Raw genomic sequence first — 18,426 nt, 5'->3', positions numbered from 1 at the left:
TGCCACCCAAGTGCTGGGATTAAAGGCGTTGCCTAGCACAGTCAGTGCTTTTAACCACTGAGGCATCTCTCCAGTCTCCATACTGTACATTCTTAAAATGACCAGCAACTAGCTCCATGCTGTGGGATTTCCAGGAAATAAGGCTCTCATGACCCCTGAGCCTGATCCATGGTACCTAGTGCCCAACTATACTTTAGGTCCTGAAAACTGTACCCCACAAGCTTGGCATAGTTATGAAGGTCTCCTTAAGTCAGCATGGTGGACTGGGAATGTAGTTTAGTTGGTAAAGCACTTGCCTAGAATGTGTGTGGCCCTGGATTTAGTCTCTAACAATGCAGATAAAAAACAGATGTGATGGGTTGAGCAGTGGTGGCACATTCCTTTGCACTTGGGAGGCAAGAGGCAGGCAGATTTCTGAGTTCAAGGCCAGCCTGGTCTACAGAGTGAGTTCCAGGACAGCCAGGGCTACACAGAGAAACCCTGTCTCAAAAAACGAAACAAAACAAAACAAAACAAAATGTTATGGTCCACACCTGGAATCCCAGTACTTAGAGGCTGAGGCAGGAGGATTACAGATTTTGAGGTCAAGGCATACTGGGGCTACCTAACAGGACCCTGTCTCAACAAAAGGCCAGTGTGGAACCATCTGGTGTAATCCACCTGGAGGAGAGAGAGGTTTTCACTATGTCTGGTTTCTGGGCAGACGCTATCACCCTTGGTGAAGTCCACCTTGAGCAATGTAGCACCTTGGGGTGAACTGAACAGCACTGGGCACTTATGGCTGATGGGATGGTACTGCCAGTCATCAAATGGGGTGAAGCTCAGTGAGCATGGCGGCTTTCCACTTCTTAGTCAAGGTACCTGTTAAAGACAAGCTCAGAGGTCTTCACACTCAGTCAACCTCTGGTGACCATCTTACCTCAAGCAGCTTTGTCCTACAAATATTTTCACTTTCATATTTATGAGGTGAAAGTTCTTTTCCATTACCTAAAAATTGTCTCCTCCAAGGTAAAAAAGTTTTAACTCATGGATGCACAAAATGTAAGTGACTATCACAGCTGTCTTTAGATACATCATTCATACTAAGGTTTGACAAACACTCCCTGTTCCCTTTGGAGTTCCTGACAACAGTAGCACTAACCAAGGTATCAATTTCATAACAGGGCTCTAGACCTGAGCACAATTGACTCCATGATGGAAGTACCTCTCAGGCTGTAAAACTCAGCGTGCAGCCAGCACCACCTGCCAAAATGAAAACAAAGACCTAATCCATCAAATCATATAGTTCTGGGGAAGTCTCAAAATGGACTAGCCTTGCTTTTTGTTTCTGTAGTTCTGCTTCTTGCTGACTGTTTTTGTTAACTGAAGTAAGTCAACGCAGGACATGTTTTTTGTGCTTTAGCTCACTCTGAGAAAGGCTTAGGGCTACACTGGGATCCTGAAGACCCAGTGTGGCTGCCAGCCAGCTAGTAAAGACTTTCTGTTGGCATAAGCCCATGACTGAGAATCCTTCTCTGGTGGATGCCCCACAGCATTTCCTCTTGTTGGAATATACAATATGGGCGTGCCCATCCTCAGTAAAGAGGATTTTGAGAATTCAAGACAAGTATTCTACCTTTAAACTACACTCCCAGCCCCGCAGTATAATTGAAATCATCTCTAAATTACAATACCTAACACAAGATGGACGGTTAGAGGCTTTTCTGTCCTCGCTTTGTTTTGAGACATGGCTTCACTCTGTAGTCCAAGCTGGTCTCAAACATGTGGCAATTCTACCTCAGATTCTCAAATTCTGGGAGTTCAAGTATGACCTGCCATAACCAGCTGTAACTACTGCTTAAAACAAAACAAAACAAAACAAAAAACAAAACAAAAAAATCATAAAAAGAAAATTCAGCCTGGTTTTGGTGGTTCATGCCTTCACTCCAGCACCTAGGAGACAAAGGCGGTCATCTCTCTGTGAGTTCGAGGCCAGCCAGGACTACACAGACAAAAAAGTGAAAAAGAAAGTTCAAGGTTGGTTGAATCCATGGACCATGTGGATGTAGAACCCTGCCCCCCTCTTTCTCTCTCTCTCTGAGACACAGCCATCACCAGGCAAACTTCTCCTCACCCACTCTTACTCTCACAACTCCACTTACCTCAGGATGGAGTCCAAACTCAGATAAGGTCTGCTTTCCTTTCATTAGACATTTATCATGCATATGCAGATATGGAGGATTGCTGATACCATGACCTGAGTTACTCTTGTTTGTGTTGAGACAGGGTCTGGCTCTGTACCTCCATTTTCTTGCATTTCACCTTGTTGAGGAAGGTGTGGGGAGGCTGTGCTGGAGATGGAATCCAGAGCCTTATCTGTGCTAAGTTCCTGCTTTACCACTGAGCTTTAACCATCATCCCCTGTTTTCCCGGCCTTACTCACCATTAAGTCCGAAAATTGTGAGGAGAAAGACCAAACCTGCAACTATCTAACTGAAGCATGATTTATTTTAGAGGTGCATCCACGACTGGTCAGCTGGCTGTCTCACCCTAAGTTGGGATTTTAGAGAGCAGCCCTGGTTGTGAGGAAGACAGGCTTTTATAGCTCAGGGTTAGGGGTTTGGTGGACAAAATATGCAGGGTTACAGGAGCAGAACATATACATAACAAGCTAGTTATAATGACCTCCTGAAACAAAAGATGTGACTGCCATTTCTAGAACAGGCAGTACAGAACCATTTGTAGTTATAGGTGGGACATAGCCAAATCCTTGAGAAACAGGTTGATTCAGAAACAGAAGTGGACTTAGTTTGTTTTTACTATAAGATGGCTTTTAAGCCTACCATGGAAGCACGTTGGTCCTTCACCTGTGCTCAGACCTCAGGGCACCTTCTCTGCAGTCTTTCCTGGTCCTCCACATCTGCATATGCATCCCTGCTGTGATAGCATAATTTGAGCTAGCAGGTTCATGACATTGATTGTTACTGTTTTGCTTTGAGACAGGATCTGGCTAGTACCTCAGGCTGAGCTCAAACTGGAGATCCTCCTGCCTCTGCTTCCCTAGTGTTTCAATTATAAGCATGCACCACCACAGCTTACTTGATTGCTACTATGAATATTAACTTGTGTATTGTCCCTCTCGACAGACTGAGCCCTGATGAATTGTAGTTCTTCAGGGCGCATCTAGCACAATGACTTGACTAGGAACAGAACAGTGAAGATAAACAAAAAAGGAGAATGTGACATAGAGGCACATTCAGGAAGTTGTGAGCATCACATTGCCTGGGTGCTACCACTTGAGTCCCAGGGTTGTTGGTTCTAATCTTTTTGCTAGATTGTTCATATCTTCTCCTTACCTTTATTCTGCATGCTTTTCCATTTGGTATTTTAAAACTGCTTAATTACTGGAGTCTGGTACTGCATGCCTGCTCCTCCGAAAGCAAGGGCATTGAAATTTCAATTCACAGCTGGGTAGTGGTGTTATCCACCTTTAAAACAGCACTTGGGAGGCAGAGGCAATCGGATCTCAGAGTTCAAAGCCAACCTGATCTACAGAGTGAGTTTCAGAACAGTCAGAGCTACATAAAGAAATCCTGTCTTAGAAAGAAAGGAAGGAAGGAAGGAAGGAAGGAAGGATGAAAGAAAGGAAGGAAGGAAGGAAGGAAAAAGGAAAGGAAAGGAAAAAGAGAAGAAAAAGGAAGGAAGGAGGATGGGAAGGAAGGAGGGAGGGAGGAGGAAGGAAAGAGGATGGGAGGGAGGGAGGAGGAAAGAAGGAAGGAAGGAAGGAAGGAAGGAAGAAAAGAAGAAAGGAAGGAAAGAAGGAAGGAATGAAGGAAGGAAGGGAGGAAGAAAATTCAAGGCATGCCTGGACTTCCCAGCACTCAGGAGGCAGAGGCAGGCAGATGTCTCTGAGTTTGAGGCCAGCTTGATCTACATAATTTAGTAACAGGCTAGCCAGGGCTACACAGAGAGACACTGCTTTTAAAAAATTGGATCAGTTTGTCAGCAGGATGGCTGTAGATGCAGACACATATAGATAGTAAGAAATTTACAATAATGAAACAAATTAATTTAGTCATCATCTGCAGCTATCCTTCCTTAGTTTTTGTAAATAGTAATAATTTAGCACAAATGCAATATATAGGACTTGCATATTGTATATTGGATCTCTGGTTATTTTCATCTTATGTGTCCTTTGACCCACATATCTCCACCAGTTTTCTCTAGATATGAATATTTAACTTTTATAAAGATCCCACGTATAAGATCATGCAATAATAATTTACTGTGTCTGTCTTGTTTCATTTAGCATAATGTCCCTATGTGGAAAGATCTGGTTCTTATTACCTGGGCTGATTACTATTCTATTGTGCATTTCCACTCTTTCCCCTGACAACTTATTTTCATTTCTTGGCTATTGTGGATCATGCAGCAATGAACAAGGGAAAGCAGATAGCTTTAGGAAGTTAATTAATTTTCGCTGGGTATGTGTCAGAGAAGATATTTCTGAGGCATGCAGTGACTTTTAGTATCTTTGGAATCCTTTGTACTGTTTTCCATATTGCTGTAACAGTTTTAATTTACTCCCTCTTAAAAGAGAGTAAGGACAGAAGACAGGGTTGGAAGAGAAAAAATTAACAAGAGCCCACCATAGTGGAATATGTAATCCTAGTATTTGGGAAGTGGAGGTAGGTGGATCGGGAGTTCAAGGTCAGCTTCTTCTACACAATTCGGTGGAGGTTTGAGGCCAACCTGGGCTATGTACGGTCCAGTCGCAAAAACAAAAACAAAACCCTAAAAGTTACAAAAATACGACATCAGGCATCACAGGACTGCATTCATGGTGGCAGCTACCCACTAGAACTGAAGCTTCACACTCAGGCATCGTGCACGTCTGCTGAAGCGATTGAGTTTGAGACCCCATTAATGACAGTCAGCAGTGGAAGACCGCCGAAGTTTCACGAGAATAGAGTGTCAGGTCCAAAAGCAGGGGTCCACAGACGCTTCCGTCTGGTTTACCGGGACTGACTGGCAAGTCTCAGCTATCTTCAAACAACCACAAAATTTCTACCATGCCACAGACTGGACTTCAGGTACCTTTCCCTACAAATAGAAGAAAAAAAAAACCAAACAAAAACAAAACAAAGCCTTACTACGCCGGAAGCCAGGGAGTTTGCCATAGTCACCTGACCCGACAGTTGCATTCTGATTGGGCTTTGGTAGTGCGTGCTCGGGTGGTTCCGCCCCAGCAGCCCTAGGGGGCGGGGCCAGGAGCCAGAGGCCACGGTGTTGGTTAGAGCCTTCAAGGCTCATCCAATCAGAATCATCCTTCTTGCGGCGCGAAGCGTGCGGCGCGGGGCGCGGGAGGGCCGTGTCGGCGCGCGGAGTTTGGAAAGTGGTTCTGCTCGGCACGACGAAGCCTGAGTGAGGTGAGTTCGGCGCGCGCTGGGTTGCGGTAGCTCCGCCGAGTAACCGGCTTCCCCCAGCCCCAGTCTGGCCCAGAGCCCAAGGCCCCGGCCATTTCCCCAGTCATCCGCCCCAGTTCCTCCAAGCCTCACTTGTGGCTTGGAGAAGCCCAGACCGGAGTAGAGACCCGGAGACCCAGAAAAGGCCAAGTCAGGCGGCCGAGGCTCGAGTCTCACTGTCCACACATTCCTCTAGGACCTACCTTGATTATTGTCTGTCATGCGCGAGAAATCACCTCATCTGCTTCCCGTCGTTTGTGTAATGCTGCAACGACCCCTCCTAGCAAAGCATACTTTGGAGTCTGGCAGAGGTGAAAGGGCCGGAGAAGCCGGAGCTCAGTCCTCGTTTGCCGAAAAGGCATGCGGGCTTGGATGCCAGATGAGATTTGAATAAGACCTGCCCAGCTCAGAAGCATATCTCACTGCCTCAGGCTTTCTCTCAGTCCCTCTAACTGTCATAGGTTACTGTGTGACTGAGATAAACCGGCCTTCCACCTGCCATCTCCCGATGTCTCCTTTAAATACACAGCGCTCCTACCTCAGCGAGGGGCAGGGGTGTGAAGGACGGATAGAGAGATGATAAGATGGAGCAGGAGAGAGGCAGACGCCTGGGGAGTAATACGTTTAATCGAGTCTGTGGTGGAGCTTGAAAGGATCTTCTTGCCTCAGCCATCCAGTGCTGAATTGACATCACACCAGCTTGAATCAACATTTTGTTAGCCTAGCTGCTATTCTGTTTGGCTGTCACTTTAAATTTGCTTGGATGAAATGGAATTTTTAGGTTCCCAAGATAGGGAATTAGTACCAGTTTGTTTGTCCAGGCTGGCCTCAAACTTGTAGAGCTGAGGGTGACTTTGGATTCTGTAATCTTTGCAGCCTCAACCTCTCAAGTGCTGGAGTTATAGACCCATCTCACCATCCCTATTATTTAAAATGTATATATTCTGAAATGTGTACCTTTAAAAGAGACCAGCACAGATTTTCCTGTGTAGCCCTGGGTGTCCTGGAACTTGCACTGTACACCAGGCTGGCCTCCAACCCAGATTCCACTGCCTCTCCTTCCTGAGTGCTGGGATTAAAGGCATGGGCTGTCATTGCCAGACGGAATGTAACATCTTAAACTTGGTTGAGGGGCACGCTGTATTTTCTATAATTTTACTTTTTGTCTTTTGTGGGGACTGGAGATATGAGTATGTTCTTGTTCACGTTTGTGCAAGTGTGTGTGTGTGTGTGTGTGTGTGTGTGTGTGTGTGTAAGAAGACCAGAGGTGTCTTCTGTAGTTGTCTTTCATTTTAGTGTTTGGGGTAGTCTCACTGCACCTGGAACTTACTGATTAAACTAGCAAGCCTCCCAGGGCTGGCATTATAGATGCACATTACCACACCTGACTTTCTAAGTGGGTTCTGGAGATCTGAAATCAGGTCCTCATGTTCATACTACAGGCACTTTACTGACTGAGCCATATTCCCAGACCTTTTCTGTCATACCAGGTCCAAAGTAATTGAAAAATTATCTGTACAATATAGTGCCTAAAAACCTCTGAGTATCTTGCCTACCTGTAGAATAAGATCAGTTGCCACTAGGAATAGTGGTTTACACCTATTACTCCAACACTGTGAATAAGACAGGAGAATGGAAAGTTAAGAGCAGCCTTATAAAGACTATCTCAAAAACAGAAACAAGCTACCTCCCAGAACAAGCCTATAAGCCACACACATGGAAGGTGGAAGCAGAAGGATCGGGAGTCGAAAGTCTTCCTTTGAATTTGAGACCATTCTAGACTATATGAGACTCTGTCTCCAAAACCCAAAGCAAACATTAAAAGGCTCATTACATTTATAATGTTGTCTTTCTGTCACGTTAGCTGTTGTTGTTGTTGTTGTTGTTGTTGTTGTTATTATTATTATTATTATTATTATTATTATTATTATTATTATTATTTGGGGGTGGTTTTGAGTCAGGGTTTCTCTGTGTAGCTCGGACTATCCTGGAATTTACTCAGTAGACCAGAACTCACACTCAGAGTTTTGCCTGCCTCTGCTTCCTGAGCGCTGAAATTAAAGGTGTGCACCACTACTGCCTGACTCATAACAGAATTTTAACAGTATTTTTTGTGTATGAGCTTGATGGGATCAGAGAACAATTTGCAATTTTCTCCAGAGAACCACTTGCAATTCTCTCCACCGTATGGGGCCTGGGCATTCAACTCAGGCTATCAGGCTTGGCAAGCACCCTTACTGCCTAAGCCAACCGAGTGGTCCTAATTTTGTTTTTCACAAGTTCTTACCACATTTTAGTTATAACATAAACTATGTAGATTTTCTTAGGCAATTGTTTACAATGTACTCATACTCGAGTGGTTCAGATTTTTTAGTTTAGTATTCTATGTAGCATACAAGCACTCTAACTGTGAGCTATCCCATCAGCTTTTTTTTTTTTAATTTATTATATGTAGGTACACTGTAGCTGTCTTCAGACACACCAGAAGAGGGCGTCAGATCTCATTGTGGATGGTTGTGAGCCATGTGGTTGCTGGGATTTGAACTCAGGACCTCTGGAAGAGCAATCAGTGCTCTTAACCACTGAGCCATCTCTCCAGCCCAGCTCTTGGTTTTTGAGACAAGGTTTTATTATATAGCTCAGGCTGGCCGTGACCTGGCTATCCTTGCTTCAGTCTCCTGAGGGCTGGGGTTATAGTTTTATGTCACCACACCAGCTCTTTGTATGTTTTGTTGATTTTTTTGCTTTTTTGCTTTTTTGCTTTTGTGGTGCTGGGATTTAAACCTACAGCCTGATGGCAAGCTTTTTTTTTTTTTTTACCACTTCTGAGTTACAATCTAGTAGTTGATAATGTTTCTAAGATTCATTTGGGCTAGAGAGATGGTTCAGTTGTAAAGTACTTTACTTCACAGGCATGAAGACCAAAGTTTCAGAACCCACAAAGAAAAGCCAGTTCAGTGGACAAACCTGTAATCTCATTAGAGATGAGCCAGGAGCTTGCTGGCCAGCCAGTCTAGCCAAATTGGTGAACTCCAGGTTCAGTGAGAGGACATCTAATGTTGACTTCTGGCCTCTACAATAACTGGTGAGCATGCATATTCATTCTCTCCTGTCTCTCTCTCTCTCTCTCTCTCTCTCTCTCTCTCTCTCTCTCTCTCTCTCTCTCTCTCTCTCTCTCTCTCTCTCTCTCTCTGTCTCTCTCTGTCTCTCTGTCTCTCTCTGTCTCTCTCTGTCTCTCTCTGTCTCTCTCTCTCTCTCTCTCTCTCTCTCAGATATTCCTTAAAAGTTACATTATTCCCAGGACAGCCAGGGCTATACAGAGAAACTCTGTCTTGAAAAACTCAGAAAAAAAAATTACATTATTCACAAATCGTTATATGAATGATAAATTTTAACTGCATCTCATAGTTTATTACATTTATTCATTGTATTTCATGTGTGTTTTACCTGCATGTGTATATGTGCACCACATTCATGCTTGGTGCTCACAGAGGTCAGAAAAGGATATTGAATCACCTGGAACTGAAGCTCTGGATGGTTGTGAGCCACCTTGTTGGGGCTAGGACTCAAACATAGGTCCTTTGCAAGGGCAATAAGTTCTCTTTACCTCTGGACCATCTCTCTAGCCCCCTTTATGTAATTTTCTAAAAAATTCATTTTACATTTATGGGCCAGCATGCATATCTGTGTACCTCCAGTGTGCCTGGTGTCCTTGGGGGTCAGAAAAGGGCATCAAATTCCCTGGAACTAGAGTTAGGAATGGTAGTGAGCTGTTGGTGCTGTGGATCAAACCTGTGTCCTCTGGAAGAATAGAAAGTGCTCTTAGTCACCATGTTATCTCTTTAGCTTTGATTTTCATACCTTAAAAATAAATTTTATTAATAAATTAAAATATTGTGTTATGTGATTATACCAGTTTTTATTTTATTGTGAGCAGCACACCTGACATCTTCTCTCTGAATGGACTGGTTGTCTATTTGTTTTGAGGCAGGGTCTCACCTCTGCATGCTCTCTCCTATTTCTCTGGTGAATAATACAGTATAGGGGGAATGCTGCACTGAGGATCTGCAGACACTCTCATCCTTCACTCATAAAGGTAATCAAATAGGATCTGCTCATTTCCTTATACATGGTGACTGTACCACATTGTAATTGGACTTATGTAGTACTTGTCCTTCAGTAACTGGCTATTTTGCTTAGCAGAATGTCTTCAAGGCTCATCTGTGTTGCTTGCTGTAGGATTTATTTTATTTATTTTATGGGTATGAGTACACTGTAGCTGTACATATGGCCATGAGCTATCGTATGTGGCTGCTGGGTATTGAACTCAGGACCTCTGTCGGCCCCCTCAAACCTGCTCGCTCATGCGCAATTCACTGTAGCTATCTTCAGACACACCAGAAGAGGGCGTCAGATCTCATTATGGGTGGTTGTGAACCGCCATGTGGTTACTGGGATCCGAACTCAGGACCTTTGGAAGAGCAATCAGTGCTCTTAATCCGCTGAGCCGCCAGCCCCGATTGCCGTTTTCTTAAAGGCTAATATGCCATTGTGTGTATGTACCACTGTAAGGGCACTCTCATTTCTTGCCCCTCCATACCCATATCATACTTCATTTCTGTCTTACTATTAGGTCAGGCTGCCCTCATACTCCCAGTGATCCTACTGCCTCAGCTTCTTGAGCACTGGGGTTACAAGCATGCACCATCATGCCTGGCCCCCGCATCTTGCTTTCGTCTGCTTCAGACTCTAACCACAAATAGGGAACCCCAATATTACCCACAACTATCTAACCTGGCTGCAAATCAGATTTGCATGATAGGGTTTTCTTTTGTTTTTTTTTTTTTTTGGTTGTTGTTTTTTTTGAGGAGTTCAGTAATTTGCTAAGGCAGCTCATAGGCCTCAGGAAAAAACAGACATCTGCTTTCTAGGTTATAGTTTGCTTTTAAAAGAGTACATTTCAGGAAGGTAAACTAAGTAACATAATGCAAGGGATGTGGGAAGAGGTGGAGCCTCCATACCCCAGCACGGAAATTCTTCAAAGCTTGTCCTTTTCAGGGTTTGTGTAGGCTTCATTGCTTAAGTGTGATTGAGTATATCATTGTCAGTGGTGACTAAGTCACTCTTCACTGGTCTCTCCCCTTGGTAGCAAAAGTACTGATGTACAAGTGGTTGAAGTCAAGAGTATACATATTTTATTTTCCTATAAAATGCTAATGTTAAGTGGTTACTTTTCTACCACTGTACTGATCTCTTGCTGCTCCACATCCTTGCTAATGCTATATATACATATGTGTGTGTATATATATGTATACACACACACACACACACACACACACAAAAGTAAATCTTTAAAATTGTTTTGGAGGCAGGGTCTCATGTAGCCAAAGAGTCTTGACCTACTGCAAGTATAGGAAGTATAGGTGTGCACCACCATGCCCAGCTCTTTCATTGTTGTTTGCATTGCACTGTGAAGGTGCAATGTTCAAGGCAAAAAACCAAAATTATGCCCATCTCTTTGTTTTTTGATAGAAGGTCTTACTCTATAGCCCAGGCTGGCTTGTCACTCATTATGTGCCAGCAATCTTTCTGCCTCTTCCCCTAAGTGCTGGGATTACAGGAATGTGCCACTATGCCCAGCTTTCAAGGTGCCATTGTTATTTTGTTTAATAAATCTCTTGAAGGGTTTTTTTGTGTTTTTTTTGTTTGTTTTTTTACATTTTAGTGGATGTTTAAGGAATTATTTGTACTTTCTTTGGCTATTCAACCACAAGTAGAAAAACATATCAATCATTTTGTTTCTCTATTCTTAATTAGTATTCTTTTGAAGGTTTTAAAATCATCTTTGTAATTATATCCTAGAGATTTTATTTATTTATTTTTGTTCTTTTCGAGACAGGGTTTCTCTGTGTAGCCCTGGCTGTCCTGGAACTCACTCTGTAGACCAGGCTGGCCTCGAACTCAGAAATGTACCTGCCTCCCAAGTGCTGTGATTAAAGGCGTGCGCCACCACTGGCTGGCCCTAGAGACTTTATTATTTGTCTTTCATACTTAAGTCATTTGGTTCTTTTTTCTTTCATTTGGATGAGTTTTACAAATTTTAAAATTTTAATTAGTGTGTGTGTGCATGCACTGCAGATGGAGTATTCTATGTCCTAGGCTTTCCTCAGACTTGACAGATAGTCAAGAATAACTGAACTTTTTATCTTCCTGCCTCACTTCCCAAGTCCTGAGGTTGCAGGTGTGCACTCCATTCAGTAGTGGTTGCACACGGGGCTTTGTGCATGCTGGGCAAGCATTCTACCAGCAGAGCCACACCACCAGTGTAGGTATAGATACCTTTTGCCTGAGGAAGCTCCAGGTCTCAGCACCAGTAATCAAAATGACTGTTCTTACCTAGTGCTCAGCAGTACTGTCATTATAGATTGTATATGGGTTTATGCTTGTTTTTTGAGTCAGAGTTTCATTGTGTAGCTAAAGTTTTTTATGTCTTTCTGTATCTTGCAGAGCAAACCTCACCTAGTATTGTTTTTCATGAGTATGTTGGCTATTTTTGCCATTTTATATCTATTATAATTTTACATCCAGGGGCTTGATACAAGTGCTTGTTGTGCCACAAGCCGGACAGCCTGAGTTTGGATTCCTAGACCCATGAAACCAGATGCAGTGAGTGGTACAAGTGTCCCGCTTCCCGGTGCAATCCTGGGAAGTGGGAGGTGGAAACAGGAGAGTCTCTAGAAGCATGTAAGCCTGCTAGTCTAGCTTACAGAGGTGGAGAAAACCTGTCTCGAGAAGGTGGAAAGGCAAGGTGCCAATAATAACTGAAGGTTGTCCTCTAACCTCCACACACATGCCACATTGATGCAGCCCAGTGCACACAGTTCCACTATTAAGTTCCTCCAGAAAAAGAAAATAGAAATTTTGATTGGAATTTTATTGTCATGGATCAGTTTGGGATCTTGGCATCTTGAGAATATTGCTTTGCTGTCACAAATGTAGCTCATTTGTCTGTTCTTTAAGTTTTTAAAAGTAACGGAATAACAGAATAGTAATGAGCATATGCCCTTGTCAGTTACTTGCAGATGACCATATCCCTGGCTTGAGATTTCTTTTATTATCAAAGCCAACAATCAATCTTGGGTGGAATCCTCCTTTAGTTGTCAGCTACCGGTCTGCCACCAGATTTTTCTCTCCCACTTAAAAAGACACTTGTGGTTACATTGGCCCCCCTTGTACAGTCCAGGAAAGTCTTTCTGTAGTTTTGGGGTTTTTTGTTTTGTTTTGTTTTGTTTTTTCTTTTCACCTTAATTTTTCACCCTAAAGGCCCTATTTATAAAGCATTTTAATAACCTCAGACATTTTTGACAAACTTCTTAAAATAGGATTTCAAAATTAAGTCTTCAGTTTGGAAATTATTTTGGGGCCAGATGTGCTCAGGCACACCTTTAATCCTAGTACTTGGGAAGCAGAGGCAGGAAAGTATCAGTGAATTTGCCCTCAACCTGGTTGACATAATGAGTTTTAGACCAGCCAGGGTTATATAGTGAGACCCCCACCGCTTCCAACACCTAATTACTCCAGTTCCAGGGGGTCTGATGTCCTCTTTTGACCTCCATGGGTACCCTGTATGTGGTGCACACATGTACACGTGGGCAAAACACTCATACACATAAAACAAGCAAATATTTAAAAAAAAAAAAAAGAAATGAATTAAAACAAAAAAAGAAACTCATGAGTTTATAAAACCACTAACCAAAATCAGATAGGACAAAAATTCACTAACATAAATGTTGTTTTAGTCATTCTGGGTTTTTTTGTTGTTTGTTTTTGTCTGTTTGGTTGGTTATTTTCTTTTTGTTTTTGTTTTTTGAGACAGTTTTTCTGTGTAGCCCTGGCTGTCCTGGAACTCACTCTGTAGAGCAGGCTGGCCTCGAATTCAGATTCACCTGCCTCCGCTCCCCAAGTGCTGAGGTTAAAGGCGCATTACTACCAGCCAGTGGTTGTAGTTCTGTTACCACATGATCAGACAGTCGCAGCTTGAGAAGGTTAGGGTATAGACCTCTGTGGGTAAGCAGAGTGGGGGGCATTATTCTGGGTTAAGCGTTTTCATAGTTTAATCTGAAGATTGTTTTAGGTGCTGCACACACAACCATACAATCAGCAAATGTTGATGGCTTTGCTTCTCTTGCACTGAGAACAAACCTTTCTAAGCGCATTGTAGACCTGTTTGTTTTAATGTACATCCCTTCTGTTGGGACAGGGATTTCCTTCCATTCATTGTTTTTTGTTTCACCATTCATTGTGGATGGGTTTTTATATGTTTATTCTGTGGCTCTAGAGGAAATGGTCATAGTGTTTGTTGGTTTGTGTGTTTTGTTTAGTTTGCTGTAATCTAGTGTTGTGTCGAGTTATCTTAGTTGATTTTCTAACGGTGAACTAGCCTTGCATTCCTAAAACAACAGAATCTGGTTTTATATGTAGCTAAACTTCCTTCACACCTACATCTATGAATAAGAATTAGCCTGTGTGTTTATGGTTGCACTGGGTTGCAGTGTTCACTGTCAGGATGAAGGTGTTGAGCAAGAGAAGTTGATCTGTACTTTGGGGTTGTCTGTATGAAACTGGAATGCTTTATTGCTATAAATGCTCAGAACACTCTTTTTGTCCTCCTTTCCTCTTCTTTCCTTCTTTGTTTTTGTTTTTGTTTTTGTTTTTGTTTTTGAAGCCAGGGTCTTAAGTGGTAATCTAGGTAATCTAGATTGCCTAGAACTCACTGTGGCCAAAGTGGACCTTAAACTGACAGCAGCATTTCTTATTCATCTGCCAAGGCATTAGCCGCAGTGCCCAGCACTTTCAGTTTTTTTGAGAAAGGATCTCATACATCCAGGTTATACACTTGAATTCTTTATATAGCTGAGGCTTGCCTTGAATTCCTACTCTTCCTGCCTCGGTCCCCTACCAACTCTAGTTATTTAGTATTGTATTGAAGACTAACTTAGCACAGTCCAATGGTACATGCCAATAATCCCAGCACTCAGAGGTGACTGCCTGAGAATTAGATTCCAGGTCATCTGTAGTGTTTAAAGATTTATTTATTTATTATATGTAAATATACTGTAGCTGTCTTCAGACACACCAGAAGAGGGCGCGTCAGATCTCATTACGGGTGGTTGTGAGCCACCATGTGGTTGCTGGGATTTGAACTCATGACCTTCTGAAGAGCAGTCAGTGCTCTTCCCCGCTGAGCCATCTCACCGGCCCCCTGTAGTGTTAATTTTGGAGTTTTGGTTTCTTTTAAAAAACACAGAAATATAAGAATATGTTTTTTGTTTAATCCCAGATGTAGGGGGTGGGGCTGCTTCAGATTGTCCACATCAGCTGAGTATGATTTGCCTCATGCTGTGTCAGGGCATGATTTTGCCAGGTGTAAATAGTTCTGTGGTTGTGTGATGTTTGGAATTCTGGGGACATTTAGAGGCTATATAAATGTTAGAGCCCTTAGAGGTGGGATGGGTTGTTGTTGGGTTGTTGTTGGTTGTTAATTACAGTTTACTAAGTGGTCATCTACAAAGAAGAAATAATAAGAAGGAATTAGATATAAGGATAGTAAAGCTCAAATTTGCCTCAAGTAACTTGATGCCCCTAATCAGCAGGAAGTAGTCTAATGATAAAGTTGCTCCTTTTTCTGACCTCTGACTTTGTTCAAGGATCTCTTTCCTTTCCTCTCTATCTTTTTTTCTCTTATCTAGTGTTAAGGGGTTGGAAGGGTGAGAGAAAGAAGAACCCACAAAGTAGCAAACACCCGGCTACAGTCATTCTCAGCTACGGTGTAGCTGTCTGGACTGTGTGAGACTGTCTTCACAGCAGCACATGCAGAGGACAGAGTTTAGTAAGACAATAGTATACATTTAATACACAAACCAGGTGTTTGACAAATAAGACTATATAAGGAAGGGGATATCTCATAGGAAAAACAAAAGGATTAAAATGTTTAGGCATTTTAAAACATCAATGAAGAAATCTTTAAAACTCAGCTAAATGTTACAAAATTGCAAGGTACCTTTCCCAGGATAGAGTAACCTACCACCCAGAGAGTATCGGGTTTTCAGAACTTAACACACACTTAGTGTAGTCTCAGTAAAGATAGCTGCAAGGGCTTCTTTCTGGTGCTAGAAACCATGATTCTAAAGTCCACGCAGAACAAACAAAAAACAAAACCTGAAACTAGGTCTGGTGTCATACACCGTAGTTCCAGCACCCGACTCTATAACTGGTGGAAGGAAGGAAGTAATAAAGATCACATCAGAGACCATTGAAATATAGAAAATAAAGCAGTTAAGAAATGGACAAGATCAAGAGTCGTTTCTTTGAAAAGATGTGGCGGTCAGAGGACAACTTGATGTAGTTCCTTCTACCATGTGGGTTCTGAGACTCTAAGGTCATTACACTCGACAAGTACCTTTAACCACTGAGCCATCTTCAGGGGCTCCTGAAAAGATGTTTTTTTTTGTTTTGTTTTGTTTTTTTTAATTGACAATCTTTTAACTAGATGAACTAGGAAAGTGTCTTAGTTACGTTTCTATTGCCATGACAAAAAACAAAAAACAAAAAAAACAAAAAAACCCACAACCAAGGCAACTTATTAAAGGAAGCATTTAATTTGGGGGCTCATGGTTCCAGGGGAGGTAGAGAGCATGACCATCATGGCAGGAAGCCTGGCAGCAGGTAAGCAGGCAGGCATGGTGCTCAAGCAGTAGCTGGGAGCTTTCATCTGCATGTTGGAAGCAGAGAGAGGGCAAGGGGAGAGTGAGTGGAGTGGGCTTTTGAAATATCAAAACCAGTAACACGTTTCCAACAAGGCCACACCTCCTAATTTTTCTCAAATAGTTTTACCAATTGTGGACCAAGAATGCAAATATATAATCCTATGGGGCCCATTCTCATTGAAACCCCACAGAAAAAGGAAATTCAGATAACTAAGGAACTATTATAACTGATTATAGAAATAAAAGGATTTTTATTCTTTTATTGATAGTACAGGCCTATAACTTCAGCTGCATAGGAGATTGATACAGGAAAATTGTAGGTTCAAGACCAACTTAGGCTATAGAGTAAGTTTACAATAAGCTTGAATAATTTATAACACCTGTCTCAAGATAAAAAGTGAAAAGGTTAAGTTGGATATAGTTCAGTGGCAGTACACTGCCACTGGAAGATGCAGTCCTCTAACTTCTGTCCCCAGTGTTAGGTGGAACAAAGGAATAAAATGCTTTTTATTAAAATGCTATGAACAATTATATGGTGACAACTATGATTTGAGTGTGTCCCCTGAAGAGTTCACATAGGGGCTGGAGAGATGGCTCAGTGGCTGAAAGCACTGATTTCCTCTCTAGGACTGGGGTTCAGTTCTCAGCACCTACATGGTGCCTCACAACAACCTGTAACTCCAGTTCCAGAGAATCCGCTGCCCTTTTCTGGTTTCTTTGGGCACCAAGGATGAACATGGTGCACAGACAGACCTGCAGACAAAATATTCATATGCAAAAAAACTTTTAAAATCTTTAAAAAGAAAACTCAAGTGTAGGCACTTTAATTCTCCAGTGTGAGTGTTGAGGGGTGGGAGCTAGCCGAGAGTGTCAGCATTATGGAAAGAGAAACCTCGTGACTCATGAAGGTCTTTCTCATGGGAATGTGTCTGCTGCATTTTCTCTTTTCTGCATGAGCCCCTTTCCATCCTGAGGGCCAGCAGACATTGAACAGATACTAGAGCCTTGCTCTTTGACTTCCTGCTTCTCATAATTATAAGCTAAAACCAACCATTCTTTTATAAGTTACCCAGTTTCAGGTACTCTGTCACAACAACAGAAAATAACTTATTCGATAATGTAAATCAAATGTGTAAGTTCTAAAAATGAATAACTACTAGATCAGGAAAAGAAATTGAAAATTTTGGGGCTGGTGAGATGGCTCAGCGGGTAAGAGCACTGACTGCTCTTCCGAAGGTCCTGAGTTTGGATCCCAGCAACCACATGGTGGCTCACAACCACCCAAAATGAGATCTGATGCCCTCTGCTGGTCAGAAATCAGCTACAGTGTACTTATGTATAATAATAGATAAATCTTTGAAAAAAAAAAAAGATATATGTATCCCCCCCCCAAAAAAAAAGAAATTGAAAATTTTAGCAGACTTAGAATTAATAAATAGATCAAATCCATAATCAGGAATGTTCTTAAGCACCAAGAAAATCGTAGGACCAGATGGCTGGTGATTTGTACTGTAAGTTAAAGAATTAACTGTAGGCACAGGCTAAGGTTCAGGTTTCTTTCCTCATGAAACCCTTGTGTGCTCCATGGCTGCTGCCAATTGTTGGTAGAGTGTGCAGCCTGTATGGAGACAGTGTGACTATAAATGCGTCTGATCTAATTCAGTCTCTAACATAGGCTTCAGACATGTATGCAGGCTGCCCTTGGGCACTGTGACCAGGTTTTCATGTCCATAACCAAGGTGCAAAATAAGGACATTTGATTAAGAATTTATATGAGCCAAATTCAAATTTCCTGGCTGCCAAAAGATCCACATCTCACAAGTTTAATACAGATTAATTAATTTGGTAGCTGAGAAGTTGCTTATCTTTAGTGACTTTGGGGTCAAAATGTCAACAGTGGTGGTGCCCTGGACAAGTGGTAGACCCTATACTCCTAAGGACCTCTACTGTGTTGAGTCTACACCGTATGTCTTAGTTAGGGTTTTCCTGCTGTGAACAGACACCATGACCAAAGCAACTCTTATAAGAATAATATTTAATTGGGGCTGGCTTACAGGGTCAGAGGTTCTGTCCATTATCATCTAGGCAGGAGCATGGCAGAGCCCAGATAGGCATGGTATAGGAGGAGTCAAGAGTTCAACATCTTGTTCCAAAGGCAAACAGAAGACTGACTTCCAGGCAGCTAGGATGAGAGTCTTTTTTTTTTTTTTTTTTTT

General features: G+C 42.3%; 1 protein-coding gene and 1 long non-coding RNA gene across 6 annotated transcripts in view; one reads left to right on the top strand and one right to left on the bottom strand.

The window, feature by feature from the left end:
* Positions 1 to 6,117, bottom strand: part of LOC116102470 — a 101,946-nt gene extending 95,829 nt beyond the window's left edge. The window contains exon 1 of the long non-coding RNA XR_004123192.1: positions 5,648 to 6,117. This is a non-coding gene — a long non-coding RNA (uncharacterized LOC116102470). The remainder of the gene's footprint in view (positions 1 to 5,647) is intronic.
* The window catches only part of Blm (BLM RecQ like helicase), an 87,723-nt gene continuing 74,577 nt past the window's right edge, over positions 5,281 to 18,426 (top strand). The window contains exons 1-2 of one of the 5 annotated variants that reach the window (XM_031387134.1): positions 5,281 to 5,408; positions 8,357 to 8,529. In XM_031387134.1, coding sequence (XP_031242994.1) covers positions 8,501 to 8,529 — 29 coding nt within the window. In that variant the 5' untranslated portion in view covers positions 5,281 to 5,408; positions 8,357 to 8,500. Of the gene's footprint in view, positions 5,409 to 8,356; positions 8,530 to 9,435; positions 9,541 to 18,426 lie in introns of those variants that run through there. The other 4 variants (XM_031387135.1, XM_031387136.1, XM_031387141.1 and 1 more) reach the window with 4 other exon arrangements.

This window comes from Mastomys coucha, unplaced genomic scaffold, assembly GCF_008632895.1.
Source record: "Mastomys coucha isolate ucsf_1 unplaced genomic scaffold, UCSF_Mcou_1 pScaffold21, whole genome shotgun sequence".
NCBI lineage: Eukaryota > Metazoa > Chordata > Mammalia > Rodentia > Muridae > Mastomys > Mastomys coucha.
Note: the sequence above shows the minus strand (reverse complement) of the source record. Positions and strands in the feature narration are given on the sequence as shown.